This window comes from Oncorhynchus mykiss, chromosome 12, assembly GCF_013265735.2.
Source record: "Oncorhynchus mykiss isolate Arlee chromosome 12, USDA_OmykA_1.1, whole genome shotgun sequence".
NCBI classification, from domain to species: Eukaryota; Metazoa; Chordata; class Actinopteri; order Salmoniformes; family Salmonidae; genus Oncorhynchus; species Oncorhynchus mykiss.
The window spans coordinates 10,750,111-10,773,103 of NC_048576.1; the positions used below are offsets into that span (position 1 = coordinate 10,750,111).

The following is a 22,993-nucleotide window of genomic DNA, read 5'->3' on the forward strand; positions in this document are numbered from 1 at the left end:
AATAAGAAGACTGTGGGAGCTGTACTGTTACATTTCAGTGCAGCCTTTGACATTATCGACCATAACCTGTTGTTGAGAAAATGTATGTGTTATGGCTTTTCAACCTCTGCCATATCGTGGATTCAGAGCTATCTAATAGAATTCAGAGGGTTTTCTTTAATGGAAGCTTCTCTAATATCAAACATGTCAAGTGTGGTGTACCGCAGGGCAGCTCTCTAGGCCCTCTACTCTTTCCTATTTTTACCCATGACCTGCCACTGGCATTAAACAAAGCACATGAGTCAATGTATGATGCTGATGATTCAACCATATATGCATCAGCAACCTCATATAATGAAGTCACTGAAATGAAGAGCATTGCATTTGGTACAAATCATTCCCTAAGTTCAAGACCTCAGCTGAGGTATGTAATGAATGAACAAGTTGAGTAGACCAAAGTTACTTGGAGTTACCTCAGATTGTAAACTTTCATGGTCAAAACAGAGATTAAACGGTTGTAAAGAGAGAGTTGAAGTATGTCTGCAATAACGAGATGCTCTGCTTTTTTGACAACACACTCCACAAAGCAAGTCCTGCGGGCTCTAGGGTAGCCTAGGGGCGGCAGGGTAGCCTAGTGGTTAGAGTGTTGGACTAGCAACCGGAAGGTTGCAAGTTCAAAACTCCCGAGCAGGCAAGTCTGTCGTTCTGCTCCTGAACAGGCAGTTAACCCACTGTTCCTAGGCCGTCATTGAAAATAAGTAGTTGTTCTTAACTGACTTGCCTAGTTAAATAAAGGTAAAATAAAATAATAATAAATTAAAAAATCTTATCTTGATTATTGTCCAGTCATATGTTCAAGTGCAGCAAAGAAAGACCTAGTTACACCTGGCCCAGAACCATGGCACATCTTGCTCTTCGTTGTAATCAGAGGGCTAATACTAATACTTGGCTGAGAGTTGAGGAAAGACATCCCTTCTTGTTTTTTATATGAGTTGGAAATTCATTATTTTTTGCATAGTCAACTTACACACAGCACTGATACACACACTTACTCCACCCACCACACATGCCACCAGGGGTCTTTTCACAGTCCCCAGGTCCAGAACAAATTCAAGGAAATGTACAGTATTATACAGAGCCATTAGTGCATGGAACTCCCTTCCATTTTATATAGGGTGGGTGAACAGCAAACCTGGGTTCAAAAATGAATAAAGCAACAACGCATAGATGCCCACACGCTACATGTTAATATTTGTTTAATCATTTCAAATGTAAAGAGTTTTGTCCGTAATGTCTTTTTTGTTATGTGTTTAGACCCCAGTAAGACTAGCTGGATCCACCGTGGCGCCGGCTAATGGGGATTCTAATCAATGGCCGCAAAAATCTGTCCCTTTAATTGTGCATCTAGCGAGTGAGCAATGTGCCACCTAATGTGCTGATCTAGCGATGGTTCTGTACTGCTGCTGCTCAATTCATGGCAAAGTTATCAAATAACCAATAATAGATAAAAAATGATCTACAGTGCATTAGGAAAGTATTCAGACCTCTTCCCTTTTTCCACATCTACAATTGATTAAATGAAATGTTTTCCGCATTAACCTACACACAATTCCCATAATGACAGAGAGAAAATAGGTTTTTAGAAATGTTTATTACAAATAAAAAACAGAAATACTTTATTATTCAGGCCCTTTGCTATGAGATTAGAAATTGAGCTCAGGCGCATCCTGTTTCCATTGATCATCCTTGAGATGTTTTTACAACTTGATTGGAGTCCACCTGTGGTAAATTCAATTGATTGCACATGATTTGGAAAGACGCACATCTGTCTGTATAAGGTCCCACAGTTGACAGTGCATGTCAGAGCAAAAACCAAGCCATGAGGTTGAAGGAATTGTCCGTAGAGCTCCGAGAGAGGATTGTGCTGAGATACAGATCTGGGGAAACCTGGCACCATCCCTACTGTGAAGCATGGTGGTGGCAGCATCATGCTGTGGGGATGTTTTTCAGCGGCAGGGACTGGGAGACTAGTCAGGGAGGGAAAGGTCAACTGCGCAAAGCACAGAGAGATCCTTGATGAAAAACTGCTCCAGAGTGTGCAGGGCCTCAGACTGGGGCGAAGTTTCACCTTCCAACAGGATAACAACCCTAAGCACACAGCCAAGACAACGCAGGAGTGGCTTCGGGACAAGTCTCTGAATGTCCTTTAGCCCGGACTTGAACCAGATCGAACATCTCTGGAAACCTGAAAATAGCTTTGCAGCGACGCTCCCCATCCAACCTGACAGAGCTTGAGAGGATCTGCAGAGAAGAATGGGAGAAACTCGCCAAATACAGGTGTGCTAAGCTTGTAGCGTTACACCCAAGAAGACTCGAGGCTGTAATCGCTGCCAAAAGGTGCTTTAACAAAGTACTGAGTAAAGGGTCTGAATACTTATGTAAATGTGATATTTCCATACATTTGCTAAAATTTGAAAAACCTGTTTTTGCTTTGTCATTATGGGGTATTGTGTGTAGATTGATGATGGGGAAAAAAACAATGTCATCAATTGTAGTACAAGGCTATAACGTAACAAAATGTGGAAAAAGTCAAGGGGTTTGAATACTTTCCGAATGCGCTGTATTTCCTCCAGATATAATTCTGCTAGGTAAGCCTACTTTGCAGTTAACATTTCATTGAGAAGGATTTGGGGAAAAGTTTTCTGTCAACCCACAAGACGGTTATCACATCAACAGGCTGGCTAGACACGGAGTGATAGACAAACGCGTTCACCAGACAGACAGACAGACAGATGGGCAATTTTGCTGGAAATTAATTGGCAGATAGTGTTAGATTTGTTTTTTTTAAGCCAATAGTGGATAACCAGGGTTGGGATAATGTTGTGTTGATTAAATAGTAGCTGGGAGTTTGCAGTGTCAGATACTTGTGAGATTTGTTTGACAGTTTGTGGTGGAACACTTAAATTGCATGTACTTTCAGAATTGTTTGGCGAGCTACTCATAGGTAGGCTGGTAGCTACTGGTAGCTGGCGATCGACCCGTTGGGAGACACCTGTTCTAACCTAACACCAGGCCTGGCTGTACCCTGACCTGCTAAACCTCTTCAGTCTATAGTCGGCCAGTACGCTATGGTTTGAGTAAAGAGCATTTCAATACCAGTTAAAATGCTTTGGCCATACCAGTGTCTGTGCTGAGAGTCAACACTAGTACTACAGAGTGCCTACTAAACCTCACCTGATGATGCGCTGGGCAGCGTACTGGTGTAAGCAGCGGAACTGGGCTGACATATTGGCCAGGGCTGCCAGGCAGTTGGTGTGCAGGTACTTATCCTGGAAGAGAGGAAATAAGGAGACGTACAATGACCTTCCTTGAAGTCCATTGAGATGCGTACTAAGTATAGTTTAAACTTTTAATGTCACGTGCACAAGTACAGTGAAATGCCTTTCTTGCCAACTCTAAACCCAACAATCAATATAGTACTAAAAACAACATAAGGTTGAACAAAAACACAAGAGAAATTAAAATCTAAAGTAGGCCTAAACAAAGTGTACGTGGTCATGCAGGTGTGTGTGTCCAGGGTTTTTACTGCATATAAAAGTATTGTGGCGGGCCGGCCTAAGTGTTTTTTCCAGGCAGTCTATGTCCAAACAGTAAAAACTGAAATGACTAAAACCAGATAAACAGTATGTAGAAAATATAATTTATATATATTTTTTTTATAATCTCAGAACTAACAATCACCAAAATAAAAGGAGATTCTATATTGAACAAAAATAAAATGCAACATGCAACAATTTCAAGGATTTTACTGAGTTACAGATTATATATGGAAATCTGTTATTGAAATAAAATCATTAGGCCCTAATCTATGGATTTCACACGACTGGGAATACAGATATGCATCTGTTGGTCACTGGTGTGACCACCATTTGCCTCATGCAGCGTGACACATCTCCTTCACATAGTTGATCAGGCTGTTGATTGTGGCCTGTGGAATGTTGTCCCACTCCTCTTCAATGGCTGTGGAATGTTGTCCCACTACTCTTCAATGGCTGTGGAATGTTGTCCCACTACTCTTCAATGGCTGTGGAATGTTGTCCCACTCCTCTTCAATGGCTGTGGAATGTTGTCCCACTACTCTTCAATGGCTGTGGAATGTTGTCCCACTACTCTTCAATGGCTGTGGAATGTTGTCCCACTCCTCTTCAATGGCTGTGGAATGCTGTCCCACTCCTCTTCAATGGCTGTGGAATGTTGTCCCACTCCTCTTCAATGGCTGTGGAATGTTGTCCCACTACTCTTCAATGGCTGTGGAATGTTGTCCCACTCCTCTTCAATGGCTGTGGAATGTTGTCCCACTCCTCTTCAATGGCTGTGGAATGTTGTCCCACTCCTCTTCAATGGCTGTGGAATGTTGTCCCACTCCTCTTCAATGGCTGTGGAATGTTGTCCCACTCCTCTTCAATGGCTGTGGAATGTTGTCCCACTCCTCTTCAATGGCTGTGCGAAGTTGCTGGATATTATCAGGAACTGGAACACATTGTCGCAAACATCAATCCAGAGCATCCCAAACATGCTCAATGGGGGACATGTCTGGTCAGTATGAAGGCCATGGAAGAACTGGAACATTTTCAGCTTCCAGGAAGTGTGTACAGATCCTTGGGGCAGTGCATTATCATGCTGAAACATGAGGTGATGGCAGAGGATCAATGTAATGACAATGGGCCTCAGGATCTTGTCACGATATCTCTGTTCATTCAAATTTCCATCAATAAAATGCAATTATGTTCGTTGTTCGTAGCTTATGCCTGCCCATCTCATAACCCCACCGACACCATGGGGCACTCTGTTCACAATGTTGACATCAGCAAACCACTTGACCACACGACCCCATACACTTGGTCTGCGGTTCTGAGGCCGATTGGACGTACTGCTTAATTCTCTAAAAACAACGTTGGAGACGGCTTATGGTAGAGAAATCATCATTCAACTCTCTGGCAAACAACTCTGATGGACATTCTTGCAGTCAGCATGCTAATTGCACACTCCCTCAACACAATCTGTGGCATTGTCTTGTGTGACAAAACTGCACATTTTAGAGTGGCCTTTTATTGTCCCCAGCACAAGGTGCACCTGTGTAATGGATTATCTTGGCAAAGGAGAAATGCTCACTAAAAAGGATATAAACAAATTTGTGCACAACATTTGAGAGATAAGCCTTTTCTGAATATGGACCAAAACTTTACATGTTGCGTTTTTATTTGATTTTGTATATTTTATTGCGTACAAATCTCTCTTAGCCTGATGGCAAAAATGTGTAGAATTGCAGGAAATTAGCCAACAGGACCACACCCATGGGCATGCCGCAGCCACGGTCACCACCTAAACCCCATTTTGATCCAGAAAAAACCCTGTGTGTCCATGCGCTGCATATGCATGTACATCCATGTGTGTTTAACTCACCCTGGTCCGTGTCATGTTGTATTGGATGGTGCGTATGACCACCAGGATGAGTAGACTACCCAGAGAGATCTCTGTTAACTGACGTTCTGAATACCACGTTATGTTCTTCAATACCTGAGAGAGAGGGAGACAACATAACAAATGGCTATTTAAAATGGTAGCTACTACAGTAGGTAACAACCCATTAGTGGATAGTAGATACCACTGTTCCTTCCTAATCTCGTAGACAGTAGATAACACTGTTCCTGCCTAATCTCGTAGACACCACTGTTCGTGCCTAATCTCGTAGACAGTAGATACTACTGTTCCTTCCTAATCTCGTAGACACCACTGTTCCTGCCTAATCTCGTAGACACCACTGTTCCTTCCTAATCTCGTAGACACCACTGTTCCTGCCTAATCTCGTAGATACCACTGTTCCTGCCTAATCTCGTAGACAGTAGCTACCACTGTTCCTGCCTAATCTCGTAGACACCACTGTTCCTGCCTAATCTCGTAGACAGTAGCTACTACTGTTCCTTCCTAATCTCGTAGATAGTAGCTACCACTGTTCCTTCCTAATCTCGTAGACACCACTGTTCCTGCCTAATCTCGTAGACAGTAGCTACCACTGTTCCTTCCTAATCTCGTAGACAGTAGATACCACTGTTCCTGCCTAATCTCGTAGACAGTAGCTACCACTGTTCCTTCCTAATCTCGTAGATAGTAGCTACCACTGTTCCTTCCTAATCTCGTAGACAACACTGTTCCTGCCTAATCTCGTAGACAGTAGCTAACACTGTTCCTTCCTAATCTCGTAGACACCACTGTTCCTGCCTAATCTCGTAGACAGTAGATACTTCTGTTCCTTCCTAATCTCGTAGACAGTAGCTACCACTGTTCCTGCCTAATCTCGTAGATAGTAGCTACCACTGTTCCTGCCTAATCTCGTAGACAGTAGATACTACTGTTCCTTCCTAATCTCGTAGACAGTAGCTACCACTGTTCCTGCCTAATCTCGTAGACAGTAGCTACCACTGTTCCTGCCTAATCTCGTAGACAGTAGATACTACTGTTCCTTCCTAATCTCGTAGACAGTAGCTACCCCTGTTCCTGCCTAATCTCGTAGATAGTAGATACCACTGTTCCTGCCTAATCTCGTAGACAGTAGATACCACTGTTCCTTCCTAATCTCGTAGACAGTAGCTACCACTGTTCCTTCCTAATCTCGTAGATAGTAGCTACCACTGTTCCTGCCTAATCTCGTAGACAGTAGCTACCACTGTTCCTGCCTAATCTTGTAGACAGTAGCTACCACTGTTCCTGCCTAATCTCGTAGACAGTAGATACCACTGTTCCTGCCTAATCTCGTAGACAGTAGATACCACTGTTCCTGCCTAATCTCGTAGATAGTAGATACCACTGTTCCTTCCTAATCTCGTAGACAGTAGATACCACTGTTCCTGCCTAATCTCGTAGATAGTAGATACCACTGTTCCTTCCTAATCTCGTAGACAGTAGATACCACTGTTCCTGCCTAATCTCGTAGATAGTAGATACCACTGTTCCTTCCTAATCTCGTAGACAGTAGATACCACTGTTCCTGCCTAATCTCGTAGATAGTAGATACCACTGTTCCTGCCTAATCTCGTAGATAGTAGATACCACTATTCCTTCCTAATCTCGTAGGACAGTAGATACCACTGTTCCTTCTTAATCTCGTAGATAGTAGATACCACTGTTCCTACTTAATCTCGTAGATAGTAGATACCACTATTCCTTCCTAACCTCGTAGACACCACTGTTTCCTGAAATATTTAACATCGACCAACATCCAAATCCTATAACCTCCCAGATAACCTTTATCTATCAGGCAATGAGATTAAGACAGGAAGTATCAGGAGTTTCAAATGTATCAATGTATCCATCAATGTACATTCAGAGACTAGTCCCAAAGCCACTCCTGCATTGTCTTTGATGTGTGCTTGGGGTCATTGTCCTGTTGGAAGGTGAACCTTCGCCCTAGTCTGAGGTCCTGAGTGCTCTGGAGCAGGTTTTCATCAAGGATCTGTCTGTACTTCGCTCCATTCATCTTTCCCTCGATCCTGACTAGTCTCCCAGTCACTCCCACTGAAAAACATCCCCACAGCATGATGCTGCCACCACCATGCTTCACCGTAGGGATGGTGCCAGATTTCCTCCAGACGTGACGCTTGGCATTCAGGCCAAATAGTTAAATATTGGTTTCATCAGAACAGAGAATCTTGATCTTGGTCTGAGTCCTTCAGGTGCCTTTTGGCAAAAACCAAGTGGGCTGTCATGTGCCTTTTACTGAGGTGGCTTCCGTCTGGCCACTACCATAAACACCTGATTGGTGGAGGGCTGCAGAGATGGTTGTCCTTCTGGAAGGTTCTTCCATCTCCACACAGGAACTTTGGAGCTCTGTCAAAGTGACAATTTATGTTCTTGGTCATCCCGATTGCTCAGTTTGGCCAGGCGGCCAGCTCTAGGAAGAGTCTTGGTGGCTCCAAAGTTCTTCCATTTAAGAATGATGGAGGCCTGCTCTGCCTACTAATGATAATGACTTTACTTATTATAAAAATGACTTGTGTCATGCACAAAGTAGATGTCCTAAACGACTTGCCAAAACTATAGTTTGTTAACAAGACATTTGTGGAGTGGTTGAAAAACAAGTTTTAATGGCTCCAACCTAAGTGTATGTAAACTTCCGACTTCAAATGTATATGGATGATTGAGGTTATTGATTATAAACCTAATTAACTTGGGGTTTCTTATCTCCTCATTCTGCTGCAGCCTCAGCCGCATTGTTCTGAACATCAATATGCTGGTTACCTTTGCATTTATACACACAGCAACCATGGTCTAGGAAAAGGTGCCAATTCAACAGCGCACTGATGTTTCAGAACCGCGGACAGCGACTGCTATCAAACACGGGAGAAACCGCGTTTGTTATAAAATAATATTATTTTTATTTAGTTGGGGTTTCAGTAGCACATGTTACAATTTCAGTAGCACATGTCTTAGTGATGGACTGTTCCATCCCCACGGCCGCCACAATGGATTAGTCCACTCAGACAGGAACGAATCAGACATGTATCTTGTACAGCCTGAAATATTTATATATTTTTTACTACTGCATGACTAAAGAAATCTCCGTCGGCCACAGCCTAATCGACAAAACAATCGACCAGTTGACTAAATGTCCTGGGCAGGAATAAAGAAATATATTTCCTGAAGATGACAATAGCTAGACACATTTTGATAGCGTCTGTAAATAAAGAGAGGAGGAAAGAGGTGGAAGGAATTCAGATTAAACTGGTGTACAGTAGCCTTCTGCCCTCAGGGAATTCAGATTAAACTGGTGTACAGTAGCCTTCTGACCTCAGGGAATTCAGATTAAACTGGTGTACAGTAGCCTTCTGACCTCAGGGAATACAGATTAAACTGGTGTACAGTAGCCTTCTGACCTCAGGGAATTCAGATTAAACTGGTGTACAGTAGCCTTCTGCCCTCAGGGAATACAGATTAAACTGGTGTACAGTAGCCTTCTGCCCTCAGGGAATACAGATTAAACTGGTGTACAGTAGCCTTCTGCCCTCAGGGAATTCAGATTAAACTGGTGTACAGTAGCCTTCTGACCTCAGGGAATACAGATTAAACTGGTGTACAGTAGCCTTCTGACCTCAGGGAATTCAGATTAAACTGGTGTACAGTAGCCTTCTGCCCTCAGGGAATACAGATTAAACTGGTGTACAGTAGCCTTCTGACCTCAGGGAATACAGATTAAACTGGTGTACAGTAGCCTTCTGACCTCAGGGAATTCAGATTAAACTGGTGTACAGTAGCCTTCTGACCTCAGGGAATACAGATTAAACTGGTGTACAGTAGCCTTCTGCCCTCAGGGAATTCAGATTAAACTGGTGTACAGTAGCCTTCTGACCTCAGGGAATACAGATTAAACTGGTGTACAGTAGCCTTCTGCCCTCAGGGAATACAGATTAAACTGGTGTACAGTAGCCTTCTGACCTCAGGGAATACAGATTAAACTGGTGTACAGTAGCCTTCTGACCTCATTGAATACAGATTAAACTGGTGTACAGTAGCCTTCTGACCTCATTGAATACAGATTAAACTGGTGTACAGTAGCCTTCTGACCTCAGGGAATTCAGATTAAACTGGTGTACAGTAGCCTTCTGACCTCATTGAATACAGATTAAACTGGTGTACAGTAGCATTCTGACCTCATTGAATACAGATTAAACTGGTGTACAGTAGCCTTCTGACCTCAGGGAATACAGATTAAACTGGTGTACAGTAGCCTTCTGACCTCAGGGAATTCAGATTAAACTGGTGTACAGTAGCCTTCTGACCTCATTGAATACAGATTAAACTGGTGTACAGTAGCCTTCTGACCTCAGGGAATTCAGATTAAACTGGTGTACAGTAGCCTTCTGCCCTCAGGGAATACAGATTAAACTGGTGTACAGTAGCCTTCTGACCTCATTGAAAACAGATTAAACTGGTGTACAGTAGCCTTCTGCCCTCATTGAATACAGATTAAACTGGTGCACAGTAGCCTTCTGCCCTCAGGGAATTCAGATTAAACTGGTGTACAGTAGCCTTCTGACCTCATTGAATACAGATTAAACTGGTGTACAGTAGCCTTCTGCCCTCATTGAATACAGATTAAACTGGTGTACAGTAGCCTTCTGACCTCAGGGAATACAGATTAAACTGGTGTACAGTAGCCTTCTGCCCTCATTGAATACAGATTAAACTGGTGTACAGTAGCCTTCTGACCTCAGGGAATACAGATTAAACTGGTGTACAGTAGCCTTCTGACCTCAGGGAATTCAGATTAAACTGGTGTACAGTAGCCTTCTGACCTCAGGGAATTCAGATTAAACTGGTGTACAGTAGCCTTCTGACCTCAGGGAATACAGATTAAACTGGTGTACAGTAGCCTTCTGACCTCAGGGAATACAGATTAAACTGGTGTACAGTAGCCTTCTGACCTCAGGGAATACAGATTAAACTGGTGTACAGTAGCCTTCTGCCCTCAGGGAATACAGATTAAACTGGTGTACAGTAGCCTTCTGCCCTCAGGGAATACAGATTAAACTGGTGTACAGTAGCCTTCTGCCCTCAGGGAATACAGATTAAACTGGTGTACAGTAGCCTTCTGCCCTCAGGGAATACAGATTAAACTGGTGTACAGTAGCCTTCTGACCTCATTGAATACAGATTAAACTGGTGTACAGTAGCCTTCTGACCTCATTGAATACAGATTAAACTGGTGTACAGTAGCCTTCTGCCCTCAGGGAATACAGATTAAACTGGTGTACAGTAGCCTTCTGACCTCAGGGAATACAGATTAAACTGGTGTACAGTAGCCTTCTGCCCTCAGGGAATTCAGATTAAACTGGTGTACAGTAGCCTTCTGATCTCAGGGAATACAGATTAAACTGGTGTACAGTAGCCTTCTGACCTCAGGGAATACAGATTAAACTGGTGTACAGTAGCCTTCTGACCTCAGGGAATACAGATTAAACTGGTGTACAGTAGCCTTCTGACCTCATTGAATACAGATTAAACTGGTGTACAGTAGCCTTCTGACCTCATTGAATACAGATTAAACTGGTGTACAGTAGCCTTCTGACCTCATTGAATACAGATTAAACTGGTGTACAGTAGCCTTCTGCCCTCATTGAATACAGATTAAACTGGTGTACAGTAGCCTTCTGCCCTCAGGGAATACAGATTAAACTGGTGTACAGTAGCCTTCTGCCCTCATTGAATACAGATTAAACTGGTGTACAGTAGCCTTCTGACCTCAGGGAATACAGATTAAACTGGTGTACAGTAGCCTTCTGACCTCAGGGAATTCAGATTAAACTGGTGTACAGTAGCCTTCTGACCTCAGGGAATACAGATTAAACTGGTGTACAGTAGCCTTCTGACCTCAGGGAATTCAGATTAAACTGGTGTACAGTAGCCTTCTGACCTCAGGGAATACAGATTAAACTGGTGTACAGTAGCCTTCTGACCTCAGGGAATACAGATTAAACTGGTGTACAGTAGCCTTCTGACCTCAGGGAATTCAGATTAAACTGGTGTACAGTAGCCTTCTGACCTCAGGGAATACAGATTAAACTGGTGTACAGTAGCCTTCTGACCTCAGGGAATTCAGATTAAACTGGTGTACAGTAGCCTTCTGACCTCAGGGAATACAGATTAAACTGGTGTACAGTAGCCTTCTGACCTCATTGAATACAGATTAAACTGGTGTACAGTAGCCTTCTGACCTCATTGAATACAGATTAAACTGGTGTACAGTAGCCTTCTGACCTCAGGGAATACAGATTAAACTGGTGTACAGTAGCCTTCTGACCTCAGGGAATACAGATTAAACTGGTGTACAGTAGCCTTCTGACCTCAGGGAATACAGATTAAACTGGTGTACAGTAGCCTTCTGACCTCAGGGAATTCAGATTAAACTGGTGTACAGTAGCCTTCTGACCTCATTGAATACAGATTAAACTGGTGTACAGTAGCCTTCTGACCTCATTGAATACAGATTAAACTGGTGTACAGTAGCCTTCTGACCTCATTGAATACAGATTAAACTGGTGTACAGTAGCCTTCTGACCTCATTGAATACAGATTAAACTGGTGTACAGTAGCCTTCTGCCCTCAGGGAATACAGATTAAACTGGTGTACAGTAGCCTTCTGCCCTCATTGAATACAGATTAAACTGGTGTACAGTAGCCTTCTGACCTCAGGGAATACAGATTAAACTGGTGTACAGTAGCCTTCTGACCTCAGGGAATACAGATTAAACTGGTGTACAGTAGCCTTCTGACCTCAGGGAATACAGATTAAACTGGTGTACAGTAGCCTTCTGCCCTCAGGGAATACAGATTAAACTGGTGTACAGTAGCCTTCTGACCTCAGGGAATTCAGATTAAACTGGTGTACAGTAGCCTTCTGATCTCATTGAATACAGATTAAACTGGTGTACAGTAGCCTTCTGACCTCAGGGAATACAGATTAAACTGGTGTACAGTAGCCTTCTGACCTCAGGGAATACAGATTAAACTGGTGTACAGTAGCCTTCTGACCTCAGGGAATACAGATTAAACTGGTGTACAGTAGCCTTCTGCCCTCAGGGAATACAGATTAAACTGGTGTACAGTAGCCTTCTGCCCTCAGGGAATACAGATTAAACTGGTGTACAGTAGCCTTCTGACCTCAGGGAATACAGATTAAACTGGTGTACAGTAGCCTTCTGACCTCAGGGAATACAGATTAAACTGGTGTACAGTAGCCTTCTGACCTCAGGGAATACAGATTAAACTGGTGTACAGTAGCCTTCTGCCCTCAGGGAATACAGATTAAACTGGTGTACAGTAGCCTTCTGCCCTCAGGGAATACAGATTAAACTGGTGTACAGTAGCCTTCTGACCTCAGGGAATACAGATTAAACTGGTGTACAGTAGCCTTCTGACCTCAGGGAATTCAGATTAAACTGGTGTACAGTAGCCTTCTGACCTCAGGGAATACAGATTAAACTGGTGTACAGTAGCCTTCTGACCTCAGGGAATTCAGATTAAACTGGTGTACAGTAGCCTTCTGACCTCAGGGAATACAGATTAAACTGGTGTACAGTAGCATTCTGACCTCAGGGAATACAGATTAAACTGGTGTACAGTAGCCTTCTGACCTCAGGGAATACAGATTAAACTGGTGTACAGTAGCCTTCTGACCTCAGGGAATACAGATTAAACTGGTGTACAGTAGCCTTCTGACCTCAGGGAATACAGATTAAACTGGTGTACAGTAGCCTTCTGACCTCATTGAATACAGATTAAACTGGTGTACAGTAGCCTTCTGACCTCAGGGAATACAGATTAAACTGGTGTACAGTAGCCTTCTGACCTCATTGAATACAGATTAAACTGGTGTACAGTAGCCTTCTGACCTCAGGGAATACAGATTAAACTGGTGTACAGTAGCCTTCTGACCTCAGGGAATACAGATTAAACTGGTGTACAGTAGCCTTCTGACCTCAGGGAATTCAGATTAAACTGGTGTACAGTAGCCTTCTGATCTCAGGGAATACAGATTAAACTGGTGTACAGTAGCCTTCTGACCTCAGGGAATTCAGATTAAACTGGTGTACAGTAGCCTTCTGCCCTCAGGGAATACAGATTAAACTGGTGTACAGTAGCCTTCTGCCCTCAGGGAATACAGATTAAACTGGTGTACAGTAGCCTTCTGACCTCAGGGAATACAGATTAAACTGGTGTACAGTAGCCTTCTGACCTCAGGGAATACAGATTAAACTGGTGTACAGTAGCCTTCTGACCTCAGGGAATACAGATTAAACTGGTGTACAGTAGCCTTCTGACCTCAGGGAATACAGATTAAACTGGTGTACAGTAGCCTTCTGACCTCATTGAATACAGATTAAACTGGTGTACAGTAGCCTTCTGACCTCAGGGAATTCAGATTAAACTGGTGTACAGTAGCCTTCTGACCTCAGGGAATACAGATTAAACTGGTGTACAGTAGCCTTCTGACCTCAGGGAATACAGATTAAACTGGTGTACAGTAGCCTTCTGACCTCAGGGAATACAGATTAAACTGGTGTACAGTAGCCTTCTGACCTCATTGAATACAGATTAAACTGGTGTACAGTAGCCTTCTGACCTCAGGGAATACAGATTAAACTGGTGTACAGTAGCCTTCTGACCTCAGGGAATTCAGATTAAACTGGTGTACAGTAGCCTTCTGACCTCATTGAATACAGATTAAACTGGTGTACAGTAGCCTTCTGACCTCATTGAATACAGATTAAACTGGTGTACAGTAGCCTTCTGACCTCAGGGAATACAGATTAAACTGGTGTACAGTAGCCTTCTGACCTCAGGGAATACAGATTAAACTGGTGTACAGTAGCCTTCTGACCTCAGGGAATACAGATTAAACTGGTGTACAGTAGCCTTCTGACCTCAGGGAATACAGATTAAACTGGTGTACAGTAGCCTTCTGACCTCATTGAATACAGATTAAACTGGTGTACAGTAGCCTTCTGCCCTCAGGGAATTCAGATTAAACTGGTGTACAGTAGCCTTCTGCCCTCAGGGAATACAGATTAAACTGGTGTACAGTAGCCTTCTGACCTCATTGAATACAGATTAAACTGGTGTACAGTAGCCTTCTGACCTCATTGAATACAGATTAAACTGGTGTACAGTAGCCTTCTGACCTCATTGAACACAGATTAAACTGGTGTACAGTAGCCTTCTGACCTCATTGAATACAGATTAAACTGGTGTACAGTAGCCTTCTGACCTCATTGAATACAGATTAAACTGGTGTACAGTAGCCTTCTGACCTCAGGGAATACAGATTAAACTGGTGTACAGTAGCCTTCTGACCTCATTGAATACAGATTAAACTGGTGTACAGTAGCCTTCTGCCCTCAGGGAATACAGATTAAACTGGTGTACAGTAGCCTTCTGCCCTCAGGGAATTCAGATTAAACTGGTGTACAGTAGCCTTCTGACCTCAGGGAATACAGATTAAACTGGTGTACAGTAGCCTTCTGACCTCATTGAATACAGATTAAACTGGTGTACAGTAGCCTTCTGACCTCAGGGAATACAGATTAAACTGGTGTACAGTAGCCTTCTGCCCTCAGGGAATACAGATTAAACTGGTGTACAGTAGCCTTCTGACCTCAGGGAATACAGATTAAACTGGTGTACAGTAGCCTTCTGACCTCAGGGAATTCAGATTAAACTGGTGTACAGTAGCCTTCTGACCTCAGGGAATACAGATTAAACTGGTGTACAGTAGCCTTCTGACCTCATTGAATACAGATTAAACTGGTGTACAGTAGCCTTCTGACCTCATTGAATACAGATTAAACTGGTGTACAGTAGCCTTCTGCCCTCAGGGAATACAGATTAAACTGGTGTACAGTAGCCTTCTGCCCTCATTGAATACAGATTAAACTGGTGTACAGTAGCCTTCTGCCCTCAGGGAATACAGATTAAACTGGTGTACAGTAGCCTTCTGACCTCATTGAATACAGATTAAACTGGTGTACAGTAGCCTTCTGCCCTCAGGGAATACAGATTAAACTGGTGTACAGTAGCCTTCTGCCCTCAGGGAATACAGATTAAACTGGTGTACAGTAGCCTTCTGACCTCAGGGAATACAGATTAAACTGGTGTACAGTAGCCTTCTGCCCTCATTGAATACAATCATCACACACTGGGATCAAAACAATGACTCCCTCAATGGTCAGTAGACCTAGTATTTCAGAGGCCCATTGCTCTCTCAGGGATGTGACAGAGAACATCTGGAAAATAAGGATATTAGTTTCAGGGGAAAGTTATTGAGATATTCTTGTAGAAAAGTAGAAATTCCTCATTAATCAGGAAAAATGGCATCTCTGTCCATCTCTGGATGGCTAGGGGGAGAGTAGAGAGAGAGGAGGCTGAGGCAGGGCTGGCTGTGTGTGTTCCCTGGCCCAGAACAGGCTCTGGTAAGCAAGTCAGTCAACAGCATTACAGAGTCATCTCACTCTCTGGATGGCTAGAGGGGAGAGTAGAGAGAGAGAGGAGGCTGAGGCAGGGCTGGCTGTGTGTGTTCCATGGCCCAGAACAGCCTCTGGTCAGCCAGTCAGTCACTACACAGCCTCATCACTCTCTGGATGGCTTGAGGGGAGAGTAGAGAGTGGCTGTCTAATCTCAGGCTGAACAAACAGCCCCATGACACCACTAACACTAAAGCACCGCCACATAGATTGTTCAATGTTGAAAAACTTCTGTCCGAACATTGAGAGATGTCTGACTTTGGTTGCCATTTAACCTAGTGGAAATTACATGACAACAGCAAAGAGACCAATGTGAAATGGATTTTCATCTAAAACATATCGAGACTTAGAGATCTGCTGGCAGCCACAGCTTCATGATATCCTGCTGGGGGGGGGGGGGGGGGGGGGGGTCGCGAGAGAGACCCAAATGATGGCATCCTATCCCCATAAGGTTCTGGTTGAAGGTAGTACACTACATAGAGAATAGGGTGCCATTTGGGACATAAGTAGAGAGACACATTCATATGCAGCCCAGGCAATGGACTGTGGACTGAAACTCCATAGGCTAGAGAGGGAGAGAGGGAGAGAGAGGGGGAAGAGAGGGGAAGAGAGGGAGAGAGGGAGAGAGGGGAAGAGAGGGAGAGAGAGGGAGAGAGAGGGAGAGAGAGGGAGAGAGAGGGAGAGAGAGGGAAAGAGAGGGAAAGAGAGGGAAAGAGAGGGAAAGAGAGGGAAAGAGAGGGAAAGAGAGGGAAAGAGAGAGAGGGAGAGAGAGGGACAGAGGGGGAGAGAGGGAAAGAGGGGGAGAGAGAGGGAAAGAGAGGGAAAGAGGAGGAGAGAGGGAAAGAGAGGGAAAGAGAGGGAGAGAGAAGGAAAGAGGGAAAGAGGGGGAGAGAGAGGGAAAGAGAGGGAGAGCGGGAGAGAGGAAAAGAGAGGGAGAGAGAGAGGGAGAGAGAGGGAGAGAGAGGGAGAGAGAGGGAAAGAGAGGGAGAGAGAGGGGGAGAGAGAGAGGGGGAGAGAGAGGGAAAGAGAGGGAAAGAGGAGGAGAGAGGGAAAGAGAGGGAAAGATGGGGAGAGAGAGGGAAAGATGGGGAGAGAGAGGGAAAGATGGGGAGAGAGAGGGAAAGAGAGGGAGAGAGAAGGAAAGAGGGAAAGAGGGGGAGAGAGAGGGAAAGAGAGGGAAAGAGGGGGAGAGCGGGAGAGAGGAAAAGAGAGAGGGAAAGAGGGGGAGAGCGGGAGAGAGGAAAAGAGAGAGGGAAAGGGAGAGAGGGAAAGAGAGGGAGAGAGAGGGAGAGAGAGGGAAAGAGAGGGAAAGAGAGGGAGAGAGAGGGAGAGAGAGGGAGAGAGAGGGAAAGAGAGAGAGGGAGAGAGAGGGAGAGGGGGAAAGAGAGGGAAAGAGAGGGAAAGAGAGGGAGAGAGGGAGAGAGAGGGAGAGAGGGAGAGAGAGGGAGAGAGAGGGAGAGAGAGGGAAAGAGAGGGAAAGAGAGGGAAAGAGGGAAAGAGAGGGAAAGAGAGGGAGGGAAATAGAGAGAGGGAGAGAGAGGGAAAGAAAGGGAGAGAGAGGGAAAGAAAGGGAGAGTGAGGGAAAGAGAGGGAGAGCGGGAGAGAGAGGGAAAGAGAGGGAAAGAGAGGGAGAGCGGGAGAGAGAGGGAGAGAGAGGGAAAGAGAGGGAAAGCGGGAGAGAGAGGGAGAGAGAGAGAGGGAAAGAGAGGGAAAGAGAGGGAGAGAGAGGGAAAGAGAGGGAAAGAGGGAAAGAGGGGGAGAGAGAGGGAGAGAGAGGGAAAGAGAGGGAAAGAGAGGGAAAGAGAGGGAGAGAGAAGGAAAGAGAGGGAAAGAGAGGGAAAGAGAGGGAGAGAGAAGGAAAGAGAGGGAAAGAGAGGGAGAGAGAGGGAAAGAGGGAAAGAGGGGGAGAGAGAGGGAAAGATAGGGAAAGAGGAGGAGAGAGGGAAAGAGAGGGAAAGATGGGGAGAGAGAGGGAAAGAGAGGAAAGAGAGGGAAAGAGAGGGAAAGAGAGGGAAAGAGAGGGAAAGAGAGGGAAAGAGAGGGAAAGAGAGGGAAAGAGAGGGAGAGAGAGGGAAAGAGAGGGAGAGAGAAGGAAAGAGGGAAAGAGGGGGAGAGAGAGGGAAAGAGGGAAAGAGGGGGAGAGAGAGGGAGAGAGGGAAAGAGAGGGAAGATATGGAGAGAGAGGGAAAGATAGGGAGAGAGAGGGAGAGAGAAGGAGAGAGAGAGAGGGAGAGAGAAGGAGAGAGAGAGAGGGAGAGAGAAGGAGAGAGAGCGAGAGAGGGAGAGAGAGCGAGAGAGAGAGAGGGAGAGAGAGCGAGAGAGAGAGAGCGAGAGAGAGCGAGAGAGAGAGAGCGAGAGAGAGCGAGAGAGAGAGAGGGAGAGAGAGAGGGAGAGAGAGAGCGAGAGAGAGAGGGAGAGAAAGGGAGGGAGGGATTTATATGCAGCCCAGGCAATGGACTGCGGCTAGGGAGGGAGAGAGGGAATATATGAGAGAGAGATAGAGAGGTGGCTTTAAAATGTCAAAAATGATTCACAGAACTGAAGGTAACGACAGAGTGGAATGAGTCAATCACCGTGAGTTAAATGGTTTAACGGTTTTCTGTTCAAATAGTCTGAATTCATTGACAAGCTGACCAATAATGTAGACTGAAATAGATAGGAGGAGGAGGATGGGGAGCATTTCGAAATCATGGATAGTGACCATCAACGTACCGTTCTTAGCAGAAACGACAGGTTTGAGAAATCATATTCAAAATTACAGCTCATAAATCATAGTACTGTTCTTATCTGAAATGGCACAGGTCCTGATGTTGGAGAAATCATCATAAATCATAGTACTGTTCTTATCTGAAATGGCACAGGTCCTGATGTTGGAGAAATCATCATAAATCATAGTACTGTTGTTATCTGAAATGGCACAGGTCCTGATGTTTGAGAAATCATCATAAATCATAGTACTGTTGTTATCTGAAATGGCACAGGTCCTGATGTTTGAGAAATCATCATAAATCATAGTACTGTTGTTATCTGAAATGGCACAGGTCCTGACGTTTTAAAAATCATCCTTCAGAGAAATGTCTGCCAAGTCTATAATCCGAATGTACTGAGCGGGAATTCATGTTGTTTGAGGTACTGTGTTCGTTTCAAATCCCGATCCCTACCCCCATATCTGTTGAAGGTGTTGTCCTCAGTGAGGATGAGGAGGATGATGAGGGTTAGAGTGAGGGGTCAGTACTCACCACCTCGTGTATGGATCTGTTGAAGGTGTCGTCCTCAGTGAGGATGAGGAGGATGATGAGGGCCATGTAGACGTGATGAGAGTTCCTGTCTTCCACATGGTACAGGATCTCTAGGATGGGCACCACCTAAGGGAAGATAATTAGAAAATGACCATGTGTGTTGGTTACTCATATTGGTTTTAATTTCATTTAGACAATTTATTCAACCAGGATAATCCACTCAGAAATGCCTCCGTTTTCCTTCCTGGTCTCCTGCGTGTGTTCCTGCGGTGTGGGGCAGGACAGAACAGAGGGGGCGGGACAGAACAGAGGGGGCGGGACAGAAAGGGAGTGGTGTGGGTGGGACAGAAAGGGGGCGGGACAGAAAGAGGGTGGTGTGGGGCAGGACAGAACAGAGAGGGGGCGGGACAGAAAGGGAGTGGTGTGGGTGGGACAGAGAGGGGGCAGGACAGAACAGAGAGGGGGCGGGACAGAAGAGAGAGGGGGCGGGACAGAAAGGGAGTGGTGTGGGTGGGACAGCGAGGGGGCGGGACAGAAAGATGGTGGTGTGGGGCAGGACAGAACAGAGAGGGGGCGGGACAGAACAGAGAGGGGGCGGGACAGAAAGGGAGTGGTGTGGGTGGGACAGAGAGGGGGCGGGACAGAACAGAGAGGGGGCGGGACAGAAAGGGAGTGGTGTGGGTGGGACAGAGAGGGGGCAGGACAGAACAGAGAGGGGGCGGGACAGAAGAGAGAGGGGGCGGGACAGAAGAGAGAGGGGGCGGGACAGAAAGGGAGTGGTGTGGGTGGGACAGCGAGGGGGCGGGACAGAAAGAGGGTGGTGTGGGGCAGGACAGAACAGAGAGGGGGCGGGACAGAACAGAGGGGGCGGGACAGAACAGAGGGGGCGGGACAGAACAGAGAGGGGGCGAGACAGAAAGGGAGTGGTGTGGGTGGGACAGAGAGGGGGTGGGACAGAAAGAGGGTGGTGTGGGGTGGGACAGAAAGAGGGTGGTGTGGGGCGGCACAGAAAGAGGGAGGGACATAATTGGGGTGGTATGGGACGAGACAGAGGGGGTGCTGTGGGGTGGGGGCTGGAAGTGGGGCTGCCACCAGACCTCAACCAGAAGGCAAGCCCTGACATGCACCCAACATCCAACACACTGCATCCCAGACTAAAGAGACACTGGAAGACAAGAGAGTGTTGTTCCACAGGGGAGCTGTGTGGTTCCAGCATGGTTTCACTGTGTGTGTGGGAGTGATCCTCCTCCCCAACACATTTAAAACCTGCTGAGAAGTGACATCACAGCACACCCGCAGGACCAGCTGTCCATTGTGTGCCAACATGTCAGCTGGGAACAATGAGAAACTAAGACAAAGCGGATGACTAAGATTACTAAAGCCTTGTTTCACATTGGAAGTTTGAAGTGACTCAAATCAAATAAAAATTGCATATCCGATTCAAATCCATTATTTTTCCTACAGTCTGAACAGCACATGGAATTGGATATTTCAAGACACAATTCAAACCACCCTGCCAGCAGCATACCACCCTGCCAGCAGCATACCACCCTGCCAGCAGCATACCACCCCGCATCCCACTGCTGGCTTGCCTCTGAAGCTAAGCAGGGTTGGTCCCTGGATGGGAGACCAGATGCTGCTGGAAGTGGTGTTGAAGGACCAGTAGGAGGCAGTCTTTCTCTGGTCAAATTTTTTTTTTTTTATCCCAATGCCCCAGGTCAGTGATTGGGGACATTGCCTTGTGTAGGGTGGCATCTTTCAGATGGGACGTTAAAAAGGTGTCCTGACTCTCTGTGGTCACTAAAGATCCCATGCCACTTATCATAAGAGTAGGGGTGTTAACCCTGGTGTCCTGGATAAATTCCCAATCTGGCCCTCATACCATCATGGTCACATAATCATAGACATACAAAACATAGAAAAGCGCCATTTTGTCATATGTTGATGTGGTGCTGGAGACGATGAAGAGGTCAGAAGTTGAACCATTCTCCACTTTATTTTTCCTTTAACTTACCAGGTTCTCCATGTCTGTGCGTGACAGCATGTAGTTCCTCATATTGGTGTTCTGATGCAGCAGCGTATAGAGTAACAGCGTAGCCTGGTCAGACCTCTGTTGCTCACACAGAGCTGTGTACAGGCTGTTGAAGTTAATCTGGAACGTATGGTGCTGCTCTGTCGGGATGGACGACGTGTCTAAAGGGGGTCGAAACGCTTGTTAGATACTACTGTCCTGTTGGAACTGGGAACACAAGCATTTCTCTACAGCCGATAACTACTGCCCTGTTGGAACTGGGAACACAAGCATTTCTCTACAGCCGATAACTACTGCCCTGTTGGAACTGGGAACACAAGCATTTCTCTACACGATAACTACTGCCCTGTTGGAACTGGGAACACAAGCATTTCTCTACAGCCGATAACTACTGCCCTGTTGGAACTGGGAACACAAGCATTTCTCTACACGATAACTACTGCCCTGTTGGAACTGGGAACACAAGCATTTCTCTACAGCCGATAACTACTGCCCTGTTGGAACTGGGAACACAAGCATTTCTCTACAGCCGATAACTACTGCCCTGTTGGAACTGGGAACACAAGCATTTCTCTACAGCCGATAACTACTGCCCTGTTGGAACTGGGAACACAAGCATTTCTCTACAGCCGATAACTACTGCCCTGTTGGAACTGGGAACACAAGCATTTCTCTACAGCCGATAACTACTGCCCTGTTGGAACTGGGAACACAAGCATTTCTCTACAGCCGATAACTACTGCCCTGTTGGAACTGGGAACACAAGCATTTCTCTACAGCCGATATCTACTGCCCTGTTGGAACTGGGAACACAAGCATTTCTCTACACGATAACTACTGCCCTGTTGGAACTGGGAACACAAGCATTTCTCTACAGCCGATAACTACTGCCCTGTTGGAACTGGGAACACAAGCATTTCTCTACAGCCGATAACTACTGCCCTGTTGGAACTGGGAACACAAGCATTTCTCTACAGCCGATAACTAATGCCCTGTTGGAACTGGGAACACAAGCATTTCTCTACACAATAACTACTGCCCTGTTGGAACTGGGAACACAAGCATTTCTCTACAGCCGATAACTACTGCCCTGTTGGAACTGGGAACACAAGCATTTCTCTACACGATAACTACTGCCCTGTTGGAACTGGGAACACAAGCATTTCTCTACAGCCGATAACTACTGCCCTGTTGGAACTGGGAACACAAGCATTTCTCTACAGCCGATAACTACTGCCCTGTTGGAACTGGGAACACAAGCATTTCTCTACAGCCGCAATAACATCTGATGAATATGTATGTGACCAATAACATCTGATGAATATGTATGTGACCAATAACATCTGACAAATATGTTTGTGACCAATAACATTTAATATTTAAGCCATTTAGCAGACACTCCTAGCAAATTACAATGAGACACACATTCACCAATAGTTCCCTTTAAGTCTGCTTCTATTGGTACAATATGTAATACTGTATGTAAACATTCACATTCGTCATTTAGCAGACGCTCTTACCCAGAGAGACTTACAGTTAGTGCATTCATCTTAAGATAGCTAGGTGGGACAACCACATTTCACAGTCATAGTAAGTACAGTTTTCCTCAATACGTTAGACAGCAGCAAAAGGTCAGAGCTCGCGGTCTCAGGGTACCATTGAAAATGAGA

At 45.4% G+C, this 22,993-nt stretch overlaps 1 protein-coding gene across 7 annotated transcripts in view; it reads right to left on the reverse strand.

Annotated features, from left to right (window-relative positions):
- The window catches only part of dym (dymeclin), a 211,870-nt gene that overhangs the window by 113,491 nt on the left and 75,386 nt on the right, over window positions 1–22,993 (reverse strand). For all 7 annotated transcript variants that reach the window (XM_036936880.1, XM_036936885.1, XM_036936884.1 and 4 more), the window contains exons 10-13: window positions 21,306–21,484; window positions 19,292–19,417; window positions 5,443–5,556; window positions 3,214–3,308 (exon numbers count right to left, since the gene is read on the reverse strand). In XM_036936880.1, the coding sequence (XP_036792775.1) occupies window positions 3,214–3,308; window positions 5,443–5,556; window positions 19,292–19,417; window positions 21,306–21,484 (514 nt within the window). The remainder of the gene's footprint in view (window positions 1–3,213; window positions 3,309–5,442; window positions 5,557–19,291; window positions 19,418–21,305; window positions 21,485–22,993) is intronic.